This window comes from Aotus nancymaae, unplaced genomic scaffold (genome assembly GCF_030222135.1).
Source record: "Aotus nancymaae isolate 86718 unplaced genomic scaffold, 86718_ANA_hifiasm-v0.15.2.pri h1tg000010l, whole genome shotgun sequence".
NCBI lineage: Eukaryota > Metazoa > Chordata > Mammalia > Primates > Aotidae > Aotus > Aotus nancymaae.
In genome coordinates this window covers 36,411,638-36,429,152 of record NW_026988421.1, presented here as the reverse complement: position 1 = coordinate 36,429,152, position 17,515 = coordinate 36,411,638, and the positions used below count along the sequence as shown (strand labels likewise).

General features: G+C 41.6%; 1 protein-coding gene and 1 pseudogene across 5 annotated transcripts in view; both read left to right on the top strand.

The window, feature by feature from the left end:
- The window catches only part of PLCE1 (phospholipase C epsilon 1), a 341,927-nt gene that overhangs the window by 149,402 nt on the left and 175,010 nt on the right, over nt 1-17,515 (top strand). For all 5 annotated transcript variants that reach the window (XM_064374097.1, XM_064374096.1, XM_064374095.1 and 2 more), the window contains one exon: nt 1,663-1,951. In XM_064374097.1, the coding sequence (XP_064230167.1) occupies nt 1,663-1,951 (289 nt within the window). The remainder of the gene's footprint in view (nt 1-1,662; nt 1,952-17,515) is intronic.
- LOC135273968 (histone deacetylase 1-like) lies at nt 6,365-9,450 on the top strand (annotated as a pseudogene).

Sequence of the window (17,515 nt, the reverse complement as noted above, 5' to 3'; positions counted from 1 at the left end):
AGCTTGTTCACACTTACGACCAGCTCTCTATCTGGTGAAGGTAGTCAGGTGTACAACCTCATGTACCTGACCCCAAACCTGGGCTCTTTCTGTCCCAGCACACCATCTCCACGGCCATGCTGGCCACCAGAAATTTAATGACAGAGAATAGAGAATTAAAGGTAAGAATTCATACTGCACCTTCAAGTGGCAAATATATACCAGTAGACAGAGGAAGACAGACAAAATCTGGTTAGGGTCTACACAGTTTGAATATAATTGGATTCTGGGCATTCTGGGGTTTTATAAGGACCTAGCACAGCTCAAGAGAGGCCCTCTTGAGTGTCCATGGTCCATAGTTAAGGTGAGATTTGGAGGATGCAACATCATGGGGGCACATGCATGACCCGGGGCACAGTGAGAGTCTTCTATTCCCTGGCCATTCATCAATGTCACCAAAGGAGGTGACCTTCATTTCCACCCTACTCTAAGCTCTTGGCTTTTCTTTCTGTCTCCTTTACTAAACTGTGAACTCTGAGGAGAGAAACGATTTTATTTATCTGGCCCTGTCACAGTTTCTGATATATAAACAGTAACTATTTGTTGGTTTGATGAATGAATGACAAGTCAGCCAAGGCAAAGTGCTCAAGTGATATGATAGAGAGAACACAATGTAGTACACCTTTACTCCCCCATCAGAGAGCCAGATTACCTCACTGCATGTTATGTCTCTCCCATGTTTGTTTATATATTATCCAGCAGTCTCTGGCTTCTCAGAATTCTTGACAAATTCCAAATACTCCCTTCAATAATGTCAAACCTTATAATTTTCAGGCCTCATTGAAGATTGTGAAATCCTGCAGCAGCACAAGAGATGCGTGCTGTCCTTTGCACTTTCCCCACACCTTCCAACACAGTGCCTTGCGCAGAGCAGGGACTATATACATGCACGTTGAATGACTGCATTGAAATGGATTTGAGACATGGTTGGGAACCTGTCCTAACAGTGCCATCTTCTTGAGACAATGCTTGGTGAATTCAGGTGGTAAAGGGAGAAGAAATCAGGATAGTGACATAGTTGGGGCAAGAAGAGTAAGCAGGATCTATCAACTCATTGGATGTGGAAGGTGGGGAGGAGGAAGAGAAAAAATGATTCAAAGACTGATCGCAGCTGACAGTTTGAAGGATTATGCCCAAGGGAGAAATAGGGAAGTTCTTTTTCCCTATGACCCTCTCATCCTCACTTTAGTTTAAGCATGGAGAAAAGATTTCCCATAAAAGAGGCTGAGGCACTCAATGGAGGGAGACAGACGTGGACGGTCATTCAGGAGTATTCAGGAGGACAAGAGAGAAACGTTTACCCTTATCTCTCTGCAGAAGAGCTTTGCTCTGCTGAGGAGGAGAAATTTGAGCTGAGTGTATTTTTGGTTGGTATGACTTGTAAGTTCTCTGTTTGATGGCAGAGATGTTTGAATGGCCTATTTTATAACTACACAGAGCTTTTCCAAATAGATGGTGTCTGTAGAATGTTCAGGTTAATGCATGAGCCCAGTGCTCATAGTGTTTGCACTTGGAGCATCTGAGCCTTCTTTCTTAATAAGTCATCTTGGCATTTTGTCAACAAGTTAATTTGCTTTTCTAAGAAACTAGATTAATACTTCCTGTACTTTGTGCTATTCACAGATCTACAATGCAGTGAGAAGAGGAGAAGAAACAGAAAATACAGTTGGAGCTCTACTCCATTTCTTCACAAAGCTCCCAGCCTCTGAGACATTCCATGGAAGGATAAGCATTGGTCCGTGCTTAAAGCAATGTGTCCGAGACACCATATGTGAGTATCGCGCCACCCTCCAAAGGACGTCAATATCACAATACATCACCGGTTCTCTCCTAGAAGCAACCACCTCTTTGGGAGCAAGAAGTGGCCTTCTCAGTACTTTTGGAGGATCCACTGGACGAATGATGCTGAAAGGTAACACCTGAAATTTCATTTTTAACCTTTTATTTTTGACTGCAGAGAAGGATCTAAGTTAAAATTTTTGCGTCTCCTGATGGAAAATTGAGTTCACTTTTCAGCGACTTTAAGTAAAAGTCGCTTCTTTAAGAGAATATAAAAAGGTGGTCCCTTATTGAAATCTCCTAAGGTGTCAACATTCCAAATAGTAATCATTAAGATTTTGAAATTTTTTTCAAATGAAGTAAATGGTTAAAATGCTGTCTTTAATTTTTTTTTTTAATGATTCAGGCAGGTGGCTTCTCCTAGCGGTAGTTTATGACAGATGTCAGTTACTGTGATAAGATGCTAGGAAACAAATATGGTCAAGCAGTCATATTGCAAACCCACTGTGGTTGGGAGCAGAGTGAACTATAGATCTCCTTCATACACAGAATTAATAGGTCTCTATTGACCAGAAAAGCCAAAGGCCATCTTCCAGCTACTCCCATCTTGAAGGACAAGATAGGCAGGCATCCCACTGAAAAATGAAAGCCAATGGAAAATGGGGTCCCTTGACAATTGAACCTCCCAGCTACTTCCCACCAGTAGCAGACAGGCAGGTTAGAAATGGCAGTGCACCAAAGAACCCCAGAGACTTGTATACTACACAGCTGTCACAAGCTGCTTGGCAGCCTTCCCTGGCAGGAAGCTGCCAACCAGACAGGGACCATGCAAAGCAGCGTTCCACTGCCTGAGGGTTGCCAGAGCTCAATCTGACAGCAGCTATTATCTCTCCACAGCAAGTCCTGAGACCCAAGGCCAGCAGGCCAGTGACCTTTCTCCTTGATTTTCAGCCTTCTCCATTCCTTACCCTCCCACATACATCCCTAGAGAGGCCTAAGAGGAATACCATAACCTCCTTGTGTACTATGTTGGGTGCCAAGTTTGTTTGATTTCTGGAGTTGCCCAAACTTCAGGGCATTGGTTATAAATGAATGAAGAATAACACAAAATTTGGGGACAGTAATCCAAGAAACTAATGGCTTCATGTTTTTCATCCATTCAACGCATTTTCCAAGTCCCTATTAGGTGGTAGGTGCTGGAAAGGGAACAAAACATAATACCTGCCCTCATGGAGTTTATAGTCTCTACGTGGTAGCTATTTTCTCTACACACAGGATTCAAGGGTTCTCTTCTCTGATGTGGCTCCCAGAGAGTGCCAAGCCTGCATTCTTCATCATACTCTTCCCAGGAAGTTGGGCTGAACTTGGCATGTGGAATTGGCATTGCTTTAATGCTTGTGATTGTATGCCAGGACCTTATCCCATGAGTTAATCAACATGTGTTGATTAAACCCTCTCGGTTTTCCAAGACTTTTTTTTTTTTTTTTAAGATGTAGTCTCGTTCTGTCGCCCAGGCTGGAGTGCAGTGGTGCAATCTTGGCTCACTGCAGCCTCCACCTCCCAAGTCCAAGTGATTCTTGTGCCTCAGCCTCCCAAATAGCTGGGACCACAGGCATGGACCACCTTGCCTGGCTATTTTTTGTATTTGTAGTAGAGACAGGGTTTTGCCATGTTTGTCAGGCTGGTCTTGAACTCCTGACCTCAGGTCGTTTGCCCATCTTGGCCTCTCAAAGTGCTAGGATTACAGGTGTGAGCCACCACACCTGGCCTTAAAGTCTTTATGTGCCTCCATTACACATATTTCTTTAACACGTAGTAGAATAAAATACATTAGAAAACTAGATGGGTTTCTCACCACAATAATAATATGTAAAGCATATGTCAGTTAGCTCAATTGAACCATTCCACAAGGTATACATATTTCAAAACATCATATTTTCCATGACAAGTATATACAATTTTTATTTACCCACTTTGTGCTCAGCAGTGTGTAGGTGTTATAGGGAAGCCTAATGAGGTGTAAGTCAGTTTACTTGCCTTTAAGGTGTTCATCATTTTAATGAGGAGGCCAGATTTGTATGCACCAACTAATCAAATAATATAGGAAACTGCAGAGAGGTAAGTGCCGAATAATGTGGAAGTGGCTCATAAGTGTACAAAAAGTTTGGATAGGGATTTAATGTTCTTTATGAGGAATGGCTTGGCCTGAAATGTGAAACCTCAACAAAGAAAAGTCAATAAAAGCCACATTCTTTCGTCTCCATTAATTGTTAAAGAAATGGATCTCCAGGCTGCCCAGCCAAGGCAGGCATGCCTCCATTCTTCCACAGATCTATGGAGAGAAAAAAGGAGGCTGCTGGTGTGTGCATCTACGCCCCGATAGTAATTTGACCTCAATTGCTATTTGCACTTCCCTGTTTGAAATAGAGCCTCATAGATCAATATTTCTCATTCTGACACTCACCAGACTGTCAGCTAATGTGTTATCTTTAAATTGGCATTTTATGCAAGAGTTGGAAGTTTCTTTAACTTTTTGTTTTGCAACTCTTTGATGATTTCTGAGAACCCCCTAGAAACTCCTGCTGAATAATACAATTAGCTGGCTGCCTTTTGCTCCAAACTTATTGCTGCAGTCATGACTTACTCTCTTGAAAACCTTTTTCAATTTCAGCATCCTCTCCCATTTGGTTTTCAAAGTCTTTATGTCCCTCAGTTAAACATATTCCTTTAACATGTAGTGGAAGAAAATGCATTAGAAAGCCAGATGGGTTTCTCAACACCAAAAATGATAAGCATGTGAGGGAAAGCATATGTTAGTTGAACCATTCCACAATGTATACTTATTTCAATTTCAATGTTCAATTGAACCATTCCACAATGTATACATATTTGAGAATATCATGTTATACATGACAAATATATGTAATTTGTATTTGTCAAATTTTAAAAAATTAAGTAAAAAGAAAATAGGTCTTCAAAGTAAAGAGTGTTTACAGAATCTATAGGATCAACACATTGGGTAGTGAGTCTTGAGTTCTGATGGCCATGAACTCTGCCAGGAGATCAGGAGGACATGCAGCTGTTGTGATGTGGTTGTCAGCTTCTTCTTCAGCATATGTCCTGTGGCATAGACTTGTCCAACAGCTTCCAGCTATCGGGGAATATATAATATACCCTTAGTCTCCAGTTTATAAATGGGTTATATTCTACAAGTTCATTTCCCAGGAGCTATGTAGAACTTAGAACACTTTCCTGGACAAGCAGTATTAAATGTTGTAATTTGGTTCCCAGATTCTAGTTCTCAAAACCTCTTTAACCCATAACACAGTTGAAATCCACACATTTCCCATGAAATAAAGAGGAAAACACTATTATTGGAATACTGAGCATTTGCCTCCAAGGAAAAGCAATACAAGTGAGTTAGAAGCAATTATTGTCGTGAAGCAATTATTTTATTAAAGATGAGTAAAGAGTTAAAACCTTTATGGAGATCTTGAAAAGGGCTTTTAGCCGTTTCTGAGATTTTAGATGTTGGCAGCTGTAGCTTTTTGTTATGGTTAATTACACTTCAAAACTTGTACCTGAGGCTGGGCGTGGTGGCTCACGCCTGTAATCCCAGCACTTTGGGAGGCTGAGGCAGGTGAATCACAAGGTCAGGAGTTCGAGACCAGCCTGGCCAAGATGTTGAAACCTCGTCTCTACTAAAAATACAAAAATTAGCTGGGCATGGTGGCACAAGCCTGTAATCCCAGCTACTCAGGAGGCTGAGGCAAGAGAATCGCTTGAACCTGGGAGGCGGAGGTTGCAGTGAGCCAAGATCGCGCCATTGCACTCCAGCCTGGGTGACAGAGTGAGACTCCATCTCAAAAAAAAAAAAAAACTTGTACCTATATGAAAGAGTCAGAAAATTACCCCAGTAACTTCTTCCCTAATTAATTTTTTTAACAAGATGCTTATAAATGGTATGAAGAAGGGTGGAAGGAGGAAGCATGAGATTTAAATTTTTGCCCCAGAGATAAAGAAAAAGGAATAAGTTCAAAAGAATAACCTCTTCCATTAGAGAAAACATGTTTGAAGTGGACTAAATGGAATTGGTAAAGGCAGAGAAAAAGGAGCAGGGAAGACAAATGCTGTATGATTTCACTTATATGAAGTACTTAGGGTAGTCAAAATCATAGAGACCTTAAGTGGAAAGGTGGTTACCAGGGGATGAGGAAGAGGAGTAGGGGGTTAGTGTTTAAGAGTTTCTGTTTTGCCAGATGAAGAGTTCTGGAGCTCAATGGTGGTGATAGTTGCACAGCAATATGAATGTACTTAATACCAGTGAATTGTACACTTTAAAATGCTGAGATAGTACATTTTATCTTGTGTGTATTTTATCATAATAAGTAATAATTGGGGGAAAAAAAGGCATGTTGTGTAGGCCTTTCATCTCCTCCCTAGTCTATTAGGATGTAAGAAAGAACCGAAGCACTCCTCTTCTGGAAGTGGTTATGATTATGAGATGGGGGTCACGGTCACCTGTAGTAGATGAAAATAGAAGAAAATGTCCAACGAGTTGATCATTATTCACAAGTCAAGAATGGGTAACTCAAGGCTTGATCATCTAGAGTTCTGCAGCCTTGGGGCTTTATGGATTGGTACAGGAAGCCAACAATCAGAACACAAACATGCCTGCTTTTCTGCCTTCAGTGCCACCAAAGGTGGTCTGCCTATAAAGTTGAAAGTTTGCCAAATGACAAGAGACACTTTCTGATATGAAGCATTGATCCGCAAGGGTATGCCCTTAATCATAAGGGTGCACCATCTCAAGGTGGAAAAATAGAGAGCATATGCTTTTCAGCCAGGGACTTCCACTAGTTTGATACAATGAAGATCCTTCCACTTCCTGTCCCTGTGCCCTTTTCCCTCTCTTCATTAATCTTGTAGAATCTCAGGACTAACACCCTACAGCAGTGACAACTGAAAGAATTACTGGCTTCGACAACTAGGAAGAAATTTTCAAAGCTATCACCTGCTTTTTCTTTTTTCTTCAATGTTTTACTTACTGAAAATCATAAAAACAAGATAAAGATAAAAGGGAGAGAAAAAAGTGAGATAACTGATGGTAATGTGGAGTACTAAAAATGGCAAAATTCGAAAAATAAAGTGATGACAAGATGATTTTTCATATAAGGCAGCTAAGTGTTTTCAAATGTGCGTATTGTATCAGCCAACATAATAAATTCAGTGTGTTAAGCTAAATTTTTCCTTCTCAAATTGTTGCTAAGTAAAGCACATAAATTAAAGTATTAAGTATTACATATAACCAGGACAAAACATAGCTGTTCATATTTAAATTGTGTAGTAGAGGGGAGGGCAGATGGACCTACTGAGGCCAGCAAGTCATCTGCCATCTTTCTGACAGATGGAGGCCAGCAAGATGCAGACCAGGGTGCCAGGAGGAAAGTCTGTTACTACCATGATAAGGATGTTGGACAAGGCCATCCAATGCAGCCTCACCAATTTGGCATGATTCGTAATTTGCTTCTCAACTACAGTCTCCACTGAAAAATGAAACTCTATTGCCCTCACAAAGCCAATGCCGAGGAGATGACCGAGTACCACAGTGATGACTGCTCAAAATTCTTACACTTCATTCATCCAGATAACATGTCTGAGTACAGCCAGCAGGCACAGAGATTCAACATTGGTGAGGACTGTCCAGTATTTGATGGCCTTTTGGAATTTTGTCAGTTGTCTGCGGGCAGCTCTGTGGCAAGTTTTGTGAAACTTAGTAAGCCGCAGGCAGACATCACCATAAACCAGACGGCACCATGCAAAGAAGTCTGAGGCATCTGGCTTCTGTTATGTCAGTGATACAGTCTTGGCCCTCCTGGACCTGCTAGAGAAACACCAGGAGGTGCTGCATATTGACCTTGATATTCACCACAGTGATGGCGTGGAAGAGGCCTTCTATGCTACAGACTGGGTCATGATTGTGTTCTTTCATAAATGAGGAGAGTACTTCCTAGGAACTGGGGACCTATGGGATATTGGGGCTGGCAAAGGCAAGCATTATGCTATTAACTACCCACTCTGACATGGGATTGATAATGAATCCTGTGAGGCCATTTTCAAGCCAGATATGTCCGAAGTAATGGAGATGTTCCAGCCTAGTGCTGTGGTCTTACAGCGTGACTCAGACTCCATCTGGGGATCAGTAAGGTTGCTTCAATCTGAATATCAAAGGGCATGTCAAGTGTGTGGAATTTGTTATAAGTTTCATTTTGCTGATGCTAATGCTAGGAGGTAGTGTTACATCATTTACGATGTCACCTGGTGCTGGACATAAGAAACAGCTGTGGCCCTGGACACAGGGATCCCTGATGAGCTCCTATATAATGACTACTTCAAATACTTTGGACCAGATTTCAAGCTTCATATCAGTCCTTCCAATATAACTAACCCGATCACTAATGATGCCTGGAAAAGATCAAATAGCAACTCTCTGGGAACCTGAGAACGCTGCCCCACACACCTGGGGCCCAAATATGGGCTTTTGCTGAGGATGTAACCCAGAGGAGAGTGACAACAAGGATGAAGAAGACCCTGACAAATCCATCTCCATCTGTTCCTCTGACAAACAAATTGCCTGTGAGGCTGGGCGCGGTGGCTCACGCCTGTAATCCCAGCACTTTGGGAGGCCAAGACCGGTGGACCACCGGAGGCCAGGAGTTTAGGACAACCTGGCCAATGTGGTGAAACCCCGTCTCTACTAAAAATATAAAAATTAGCTGGGCATGGTGGGGTGCACCTGTAATCTCAGCTACTTGGGAGGCTGAAACAGGAGAATCGCTTGAACCCAGGTGGCAGAGTTTGCAGTGAGCTGAGATCGTACCACTGCACTCCAGCCTGGGTGACAGAGCAAGACTCTATCACAAAAAACAAACAAACAAACAAACAAAAAACAAGTTGCCTGTGAGGACAAATTCTCCAATTCTGATGAATAGGGAGAGGGTGGCTGCAAGAATTCTTCCAACTTCAAAAAAGCCAAGAGGGTCTAAACAGGATGAAAGAGAGAAAGACCCAGAAAAGAAGAAGTCACAGCAGAGGAGAAAACCAAGAAGAAGAAGCCAGAGCCAAAGGGCCCAGGAGGAGGTCAAGTTGGCTGAGCAGGCCTTTCCAGCTCTGTCTTCTTGCTGGGTCCCCCAGCCCCTTAGATCTTACATTTTCTATTTCTCTAGACTTTTTAGTAAATTGTTATTTACTAAATATAAACATCTTGGGGACTAGACTGAAAGACAGAAACCAGGGTCCTGAGCCCAGGGCAGCTGTGCTGGGTGAGCTCTTCCAGGAGCTGCCTTGCCACCCTTCCCTCCCTAGTTCTTAACTTTGAACCACAAAGGGAGCCAGGTCTGGGTAGAAGGGATACTTGTATGTAGCCATACAGTAGTTTTGGAAAGGTGTCTTTCTTGAGCATTCTAGAAGGGGTGGCTGGATCTCTGTTCTTTCCAGGTTCCTAAGGTAATATTAGACAGTTTTAGGTTGGTTCTGTTCTCATACCTCCCGACTGGCCTCAAGTAAGCCAAGAAGCTCACACTGCCTGCCCTCTGTGTTCCCCTAATTCTGCAGGTGCAGATTGGTAGTTGAGTTTCCTTTTTTCGATACTATTTTCTTTTTGTGAGACTTTGTAATAAAAGGTACATTTCTATTTTTAAAAATAATAATACATTATATATTAGAAAAGAAAACTGTTCAATTTGAGCCAGTCTGAGTGTGTAATATGTGTGTCTCTAGACCGTATTTAACTATATTAAAGTTATTTAAGATATGTAGGCTATAAATAGACTATTAATATGAAAACAAAAATGCATTACAGATATAATATTTTTATTTGAAAACAGGGAATATTTTATTTCAGATGGAAAGGTCTGCCAGCACTTTGAGAGGCCAAGGCAGGCAGATCACTTGAGGTCAAGAGTTTGAGACCAGCCTGGCCATCATGATGAAACCCCATCTCTAGTGAAAAAAAAAAAATTAGCCAGCCACAGTGGCACACACCTGTAGTCCCAGGTACTCAGGAGACTGAGGCATGAGAATTGCTTGAACCTGGGAGGAGGAGGTTGCAGTGAGCCGAGAACATACCACTGCACTCCAGCCTGGGCAACACAGCAAGACTCTGTCAAGTTTTCAACTTATTTTCTTTCACTACAATAAGTGTGTATATTCTATTTGTGTCTTTCTCTGAAGTTAATAGCTTTGAATAAAAAACAAGAAATTATAGTAGGAATACACACACACACACATTTGAACTACATGACTATACCTCATAAATAGTTTATAAAGACTGGCTTAGTCGACTTCCTCGTAATCAAAACAACTACCCTTTACATGCCTACCAGGCAAGGAAGGCATGTGCATAGCCCTAATTCCAAGATTTGTTTATTTAAAGAAATACCTTGACTTGTTAGTATTGTGACCTTGAAATTATTTTCGTGGTATTTAAAAGTATGCTTTAATGTAATATTGGGTGTGTTTCTGCACTGGTTAATCAGCTAAAAAGTATTCATTAGCTGCCCACTGTGGCCTAGTGCTATGGCACCTATGGGAAGAATGCAGAAGATCACATCTGGAAATTTTCAACTGTAAGATAATATTTCTCATTCCACAGAAAATGTAATATTAGGTTTAGGCCTACTGAAGTAGTCTTTACCACCTAAAGAGAATTCATAAAGTGCTAGACTGCCAAGTTAAAGGTGGTATGAGTAGGTCATAGGGCCAAGAAGCTTGTAGGCACAGGACAAAATCCTGTTTTAGGACTACGGGTGGTCAAGTATCATCGAGGAGTGTGACACTACACCCAGGTGTAACCTAAGAATATGATTCCACACCAGTTGTGACCAAGGAATGTTACTCCGTCACCAGGTGTGACCTGAACATGGCACTCCATTCCCAGGTATGAATACACCCATTTTGAGCTAGGAGACTGATTCCATTCAGTTCTCTTATATGCCCTAATTTTGCTCCAAGAAACTAGTTTATGAAAGGAAAAAATTATGGCTTAATTCTCCGTAAAGTTTTGACACCAAAAAGAGAAAGAGAGGGAGAGGGAGAGAAGGAGAAGGGAAGGCTAAGGGAAGGCAAAGGGAAGGAGAAAGGAAGGGAAGGAGGGAGGGAGGGAAGAAGATAGGAGGGAGGGAGGGAGGGAGGGAGGAGAAGGAAGGAAGGAAGACTGGGTAGTTAAAAGCTGGTTAAATCCTAATCAATGAATTCAGAAAGATGACTGGTGAGGATAGCAACACCACACAGGCACTTGGGGTTTACCTATCTGATCTGGTTATGAAAATGTCAAGTCCTGATTACAGAAACTCTGAATGGACCATATTGCAGAAATTCATTTACAGAATAGTTATTTGAAACACTGTATTCAGAAAAACAACCATTAGATTCCAAGGCTTCCCTCCAAAACTTACTGAATATTTAAGTAAAAACTAGTTCTTAAAAATGCCAGAGAACAGATGCAGACTCTGCAGAAGTGGTTACCTCCAAGGGAGGCCTTTGAATGTGAGCTTCATTGTGTTTTGGGTTTGAGTCTTGACTTCAACACTGTGTCATCTTGAATAGGTGACAGTACTTTTAGCCTTCACTTTCTGCATCTGCAAAATAGGAATAAAAGCAACAAATTCTTAGAGTTGTTTTGAGGAATAAGTGTGATAATGTATACAAAGAACTTTGGCCAGGTGGCTCAGGCCTATAATCCCCGCACTCTGGGAGGCAAAAGCAAAAAGATCACTTTAGGCTAGGAGTTCATGACCAGTCTGGGCAACATGGCGAGATGCTGTCTCTAAAAATAAAAATAAAAAATAAAAAAAATAAAAAGCCAGATGTGGTGGTGTGTGCCTGTGGTCCCAGCTACTCAGAATGCTGAGGCTCTAGCCCAGGAATCTGAAGCTGTGGTGTGCTATGATCCTGCCACTGCACTCTGTCCAGCCTGGGTGATGGAATGAGACTCTCTCTCTCTACAAAAAATTTAAAAATTAAAAATAAAAAGAGCTTGGCATGGTATCTGGTACCTAATATATGTTCAACCAGTCTTATGATGATGATGGTCATGCTGGGGATGATGATGGTAGTAATGAGGATTGCCACCTCTCTTTTTTATAGCACCTTGAAATGCCAGCCTTCCACTGTTCTTAATTCAAAGACTCTGCTGTTAGCTCAGTTGTAGATGTACAAGCAAAGAAAAAGTACCCTCCAGGTTTTCCTGGCTGTGGCCCTAGAGCACTAGCAACTCCTGGGGCACCTGAGAGGAGGTATCTAGTGGCTGGAGGCCACACCTGTGTAACTCTTTTAGTGAGATTGTCCTTAGTTCCCATGCATTAGGCTACTGATTCATTCAATCATTTGACCAATATTTGTTGAACATCTACTATATGCTAAGGATATAACAGCAAACAAAATACAGTCTATACTTTCAAGGGATTTACACACTAAAGGAGGAAATGGACAAATAAACATGCAAATTTTAAGATAGTGTAAATGTTATAATTGAAATAAGCACAGGATATAGGGTCCTAGAGGGAAGTCCCTGTACCATCCTGAGTGACATCTGAGGTTTCTACAATCACTTAAGTGCCTGGAGAAATGTAAACAGGTATTTAACCAGAGAAAACAAGCCCTGAGCCTATATGATGAAACTTCTATTGTTTTTATTTAATTCTTCGCTGATATCATCTCTATTTTAATCCCTCCAGAGTAGAAAGATGCCAGGCATTTACTCCTGATATTGGGTGCCTTGTCTAAAAATCATGATTGGGACAAAATTCCGTGTTCCAGTTAAACTTTGTACATTTTAATGAAGATGACTGAATCATTACAATAAAATTAAAGGAGATTTTTTTCAGTACATGACACTAATACTTTTGAGTGTTTCTAAATTGTTTTTTGTTTTTAAAGAATAAACCCCTTTTTAATGAGCTATGAAAATTCTTGCTCTTGGGAACATTTATAGAACATAATGAACATGCTTATAATCTGTTTATAATACATGTGGGTCAGTAGCAAATATTTAAGAGGATAAAAAAGATCTCATCATAGTCTGAGTCATAACTTAGACTTCTACTGGAATTGAATCTTCAAACCAAGAAACACTGAATAAATTAGTAGTACAGTTAAAATAATAAAAATATATTTTAAGGATGTTTAGATTTTAGTAAATTGAATTCTAATTACAGATATTGTCTATCATCAGGAGTCTAAAATGTTGTGTCAACTGGTAATATATATGTGGTATTTTGTCTTTTTAAGTTCATATTTCATTGTGACAACAAACTTTATTTAAAAAATATTTTCTATAATGTCAATGCCACAAGTGATTCCTTAAACAAATGTATGCTCAAACACCACTAAGGATCTACCTTTGAATTTTACAGTCACCAGAAATACCTTGTGCAACAGAAGCGAGTATTTTGCCCCTGTTTATACTCAGAGTCACATTTTGGCATCAATAAGCAGACTCATCTAAAATCCATTTCAAATAGATGTTGTTGTGGATGATCTGGGAACATGGAGGGGAATAGAGAACACAAGAAGTTTCAGAGACCCTAGCAACTCACAAGATCTGGGCTGATAGACTACCAAATTTAGAACCAAAATCCTTAACTAGAATTAGCCAGCTTGAAGAATCAAAGCCAATATTAGATCCCAAGCCTCTGATTCCCAAAGACATGTTCTTAACTACTAGGAAACACTCCAGCATTGTCTCCCGCACAGGGATCCTGTGTACTGACTTATACTAATACTAGGTGTAGGGGTGTGTGTGTGTGTGTGTGTGTGCATACATTGAGTATAACGTGAAACCTTAGATCTGAATGCAGGTTCATTTGAATACAAAATTGATCATTTTCCCACCTACCTGCTGCTCCCTTGCCCTAGAGACCTCCAGTGATTTTGAGGATATCTGAGGAAATGGTATCCTTCCATTCTTTGATATAGACACCTATGAGGGTAGTTGGGAATCCTCCCACTGATAACTGCATATTCATAGCACAGTCAATCAAATGGGAAAAGCAGCAGCTCCTATTAGCTGATGGACCAAGTAAACATATTTCACTCTGCAAAAGAAGCCATTGATTGGACCCAGCAGAGAACTGGTCAAATCAATGGTAACTAAGAGAAGAGGGGCTGGAAGAGTGTCTGGGCAGAAGCTATGATATGTGCAAAGGCCCAGTGGCAGCAGGGTGTATGGCAAGTTTGAAGTCTGAGGGCACTCACTGTGAGCTGGGCACTGTGACAAGTGTTTTTAAAGTAGTATCTCCTTTAAGCCTCATATTTTTTGCCTATGAAAAATAGAGAGAGGCAAAACAAACTGCCAGATAACACAAGCTCTTATTAAGGGCTCTAGGAGCAATGGGAAGCCATCAGAGGGTTTTAAGCAGAAGTAGTGACACAATAAGATTTACATTTCAAAAGGATGATTTCATCAAAATAAATGGGAGATGCCCCCACAGGGACCACCCTTTCCAGCCCTCATTGTACCTCAAATTAAAATATTTATATTTGAAATGTTCATGGATCTTGAACCTAAAAATAAATGGTTATTCTGAAATAAAGACCAAGATGGTGTTAGCTAAAATGCTCTTTAATTGTTTTGAGGAGTTGGGAAAAGGAATAATGGCTAGTAACCCAGCTCTCTCTCTTTCTGGGAACTGTATTTCAAGAAGTTGGACTTAGAAGGAAGCTTGTTGTCTAGACTACAAAGGGGACTTGAAGACCTGTCTCCTCCAGGCCCAGGTGGACTTCTAATGCTCCCCCTACCCCCTGCCACCCCATGCCAACTCTGAGGACTGTGAGTCATAGCAGTGTTTTACTTATACCACAGGAACACAAATTCCTTCCTCATGGGCCAAATCCAAGCCATGTGTGTTTTTCTTTGACAGCTGTAGTACTTTAAAAATTGGGAATGTTGCTTTAAAATGTTCTGGCTTCTCTGGCAACCCTGGGCCACTATTCTCCCTTGGCCCAGCGGCTGACCCTGACTCATGCTAACTCCCACAAGATGAGACACACCAGCGCTTTACCACACACCTGGCACCACCTCCAGGTGGTGTCCCGCTCAGCTCTAGCCTCATTTTCTTTACCTGCTTGGTCCTACAGGCATCTCCATTTTGGACCCTGGAACTGTATTCTGAGATTCACACATGCTATGGGGCACTTCAGTTCAAGGATTTAGGAGGCTGAACTGGGAGTTGGGACAAAGGAGAGAAGGGCTGTAAACACAGGCAGGTCATTTGTGAACAACTTTCTGATTGGGTTCTTCCTGGGAGATATAGGAAGCATTCCAGGCAGGGATAGCGAGTGAGATAGTGCCAGGGTGAGAATGTGTGCAGCAACTGTGAGACAATGAAGAAATAGTGCAGTGGACATAGTGAGAGGTAAGGTTCATTTGATAGCTGTGCTTACAATTTGGAGAATGAGGTGAAAATTTGGACATAAAGCATTAGAGAGCCATTGCAGGCCTTTAAGCAGGTTGAATTTTGAACCAGTGGCACATTAGGATCAATAGCCTGGAGGCACTCTCTGTAGGAAGGAGAGTGGTGATTACAAACCTGAATGCTTTTTCCTGGATTAGAAATTGAGTACAATCAGAACAAAGGGCCAGAAGCCAGCATGGGCCCACTTAGTTTTCTTTGGCACGAGACACTTGTTACAGTAAAGGGACTAGTCTTGAAAATTTAGCATCACCGGGAGAAAAATGAAATGTAATAAAAATTAGAGTCAGTTAAGAATGAAGGCATTTTTACTATGACACGGCACCATTGTAAAAAATCTCCCCTGTCGTGCCAAGGGGTCCATGCTGCTAAACTCCTCCCCTGAGTCAGTGCATTTGAGTGCTCTTGGCGCAGTCAGCACAGCCAAAGCAGCTGGGAGCAAGGCCTTCTCCAGGCTACATAAAGCATAGATCTTGCCCAAATGTGGAAAACCTTTAGGGACATGAAAACCATTAGGGATCCGTAGCCCTGACTTGAACCAAGCAGGATAAACAAACCCCTGCCCAAATTGGAACTCACTGGACGCCTTTCAGACTTATCCAAGGGGAAAGGCTGGAGGCCTCAAGGGTCTTCAAGTGGGTTAATGTCTTGTTTCTGCTGCCTAGCTCAAGTCTGATGAGGCTTTATCTGTGCTTTCCTTTGTTCTTTTTTCAAATGTCTTGACACCTCAGTGGCAACTTGTAACGTATACCGTACTATATTTTCTCTGCTAATGAGATATTAAAGCGCAAGTTGGACCTTTGTCACAAAAGATCCAGGAACTGGGCTGGAAAGTTTCCAGATAGCATTCACATTTTCCATGGATGGGTCTTGGTAAGTTCCCAGCCTTGTTTGTATTTTCAATTATCGTTTATCACTCTTTCCAGCCTCATCGTTTAGTTTTCTGTACACATAAAGTAGAGTAACCTTGTGTCTCTCTCCCCCAACAGTTAAGTGACATCATTTTCAGACTCTATCCCAGTTTTCTTTAAAGCTGGGGAGGTAAGGCCGGGTGTGGTGGCTCACACCTGTAATCCCAAGGCTTTGGGAGGCCGAGGCAGGTGGATTACCCGAGGTCAGGAATGTGAGACCAGCCTGGCCAACATGGCAAAACCCTGTCTCTACTAAAACTACAAAAATTAGCTGGGCATGGTGGTGGGCACCTGTAATCCCAGCTACTAGGAAGGCTGAGGCAGAAGAATCGCTTGAACCCAGGAGGCAGAGATTGCAAGCCAAGATAGTGCCACTGCACTCCAGCCTGGGCGACAGAGGGAGACCTCGTCTCAAAAAAAAAAAAATGAACATTAGGGAGGCAGATTAGAGAATTATGAATGTTCATTCATCCAATAAATTGTCAACTGAGTGTCTGCTGTGGGATGGATACTATGCTAGGCACTATATGGTGACAGCAGAGGGGGCTGGATTGAAGAAGAATGAAATACCCTGATTCCCTGATATTCACAATCTGTTAAAGATGGAGATGGGCATAGAGATGGGAAACCAAAGCATAGAGCAGCTAAGAACCAAGTTCTAGATGGTCACAGATCCAGAGCTCACAGAAACATGATCTGAACTATTATGGAGCTCTTACCTTGCCTTTAATCTACCTGTAGGAAATATAATAAAATGTAGCATAATATAGGAAACATTTTCAGAATGCCTGCCACCCCTGTTCTAGCTAGGGATGAAAACAATGAAAAGAAGCACTGTTCTGAATTCTAGGAGTTGATTTTGCTTAACAGAGAGACAGACATGTGAAATAGTGGTTGCATTGCAGCATGATACACAAAAGGCAGAGACTGGTGATTAAGAATGTGGAGTTTGATGACAGATAGACCTAAGTCCCAGATCAACCACATAGAAACTGCATGATCTGGGGCAAGTTACTTAACTCCTCTCTTCTAAGTTTCATCATTTTACCTGTAAAATAGGACAGTGCAAACACTTGCCTCAGGTAATTATAATGGGATAAAAAAGGGAATTAATGAATATAAAGTGATTAGAACACTGTCTAATAAAGGTGGATATAGAGAAAAGAATGTACTCAGAAATGGCAAAACAAAGGCTTAGCTGCAGGATGTGTCTCAGGATGGGTGCTGGAGGGGTCAGGTTTGGCAGGAGAGGGGAATATGCAGGGGGCTTTGAGAAATGGAGCTGGAATGAGTGCCCTGGTCTGCGGGAGCATT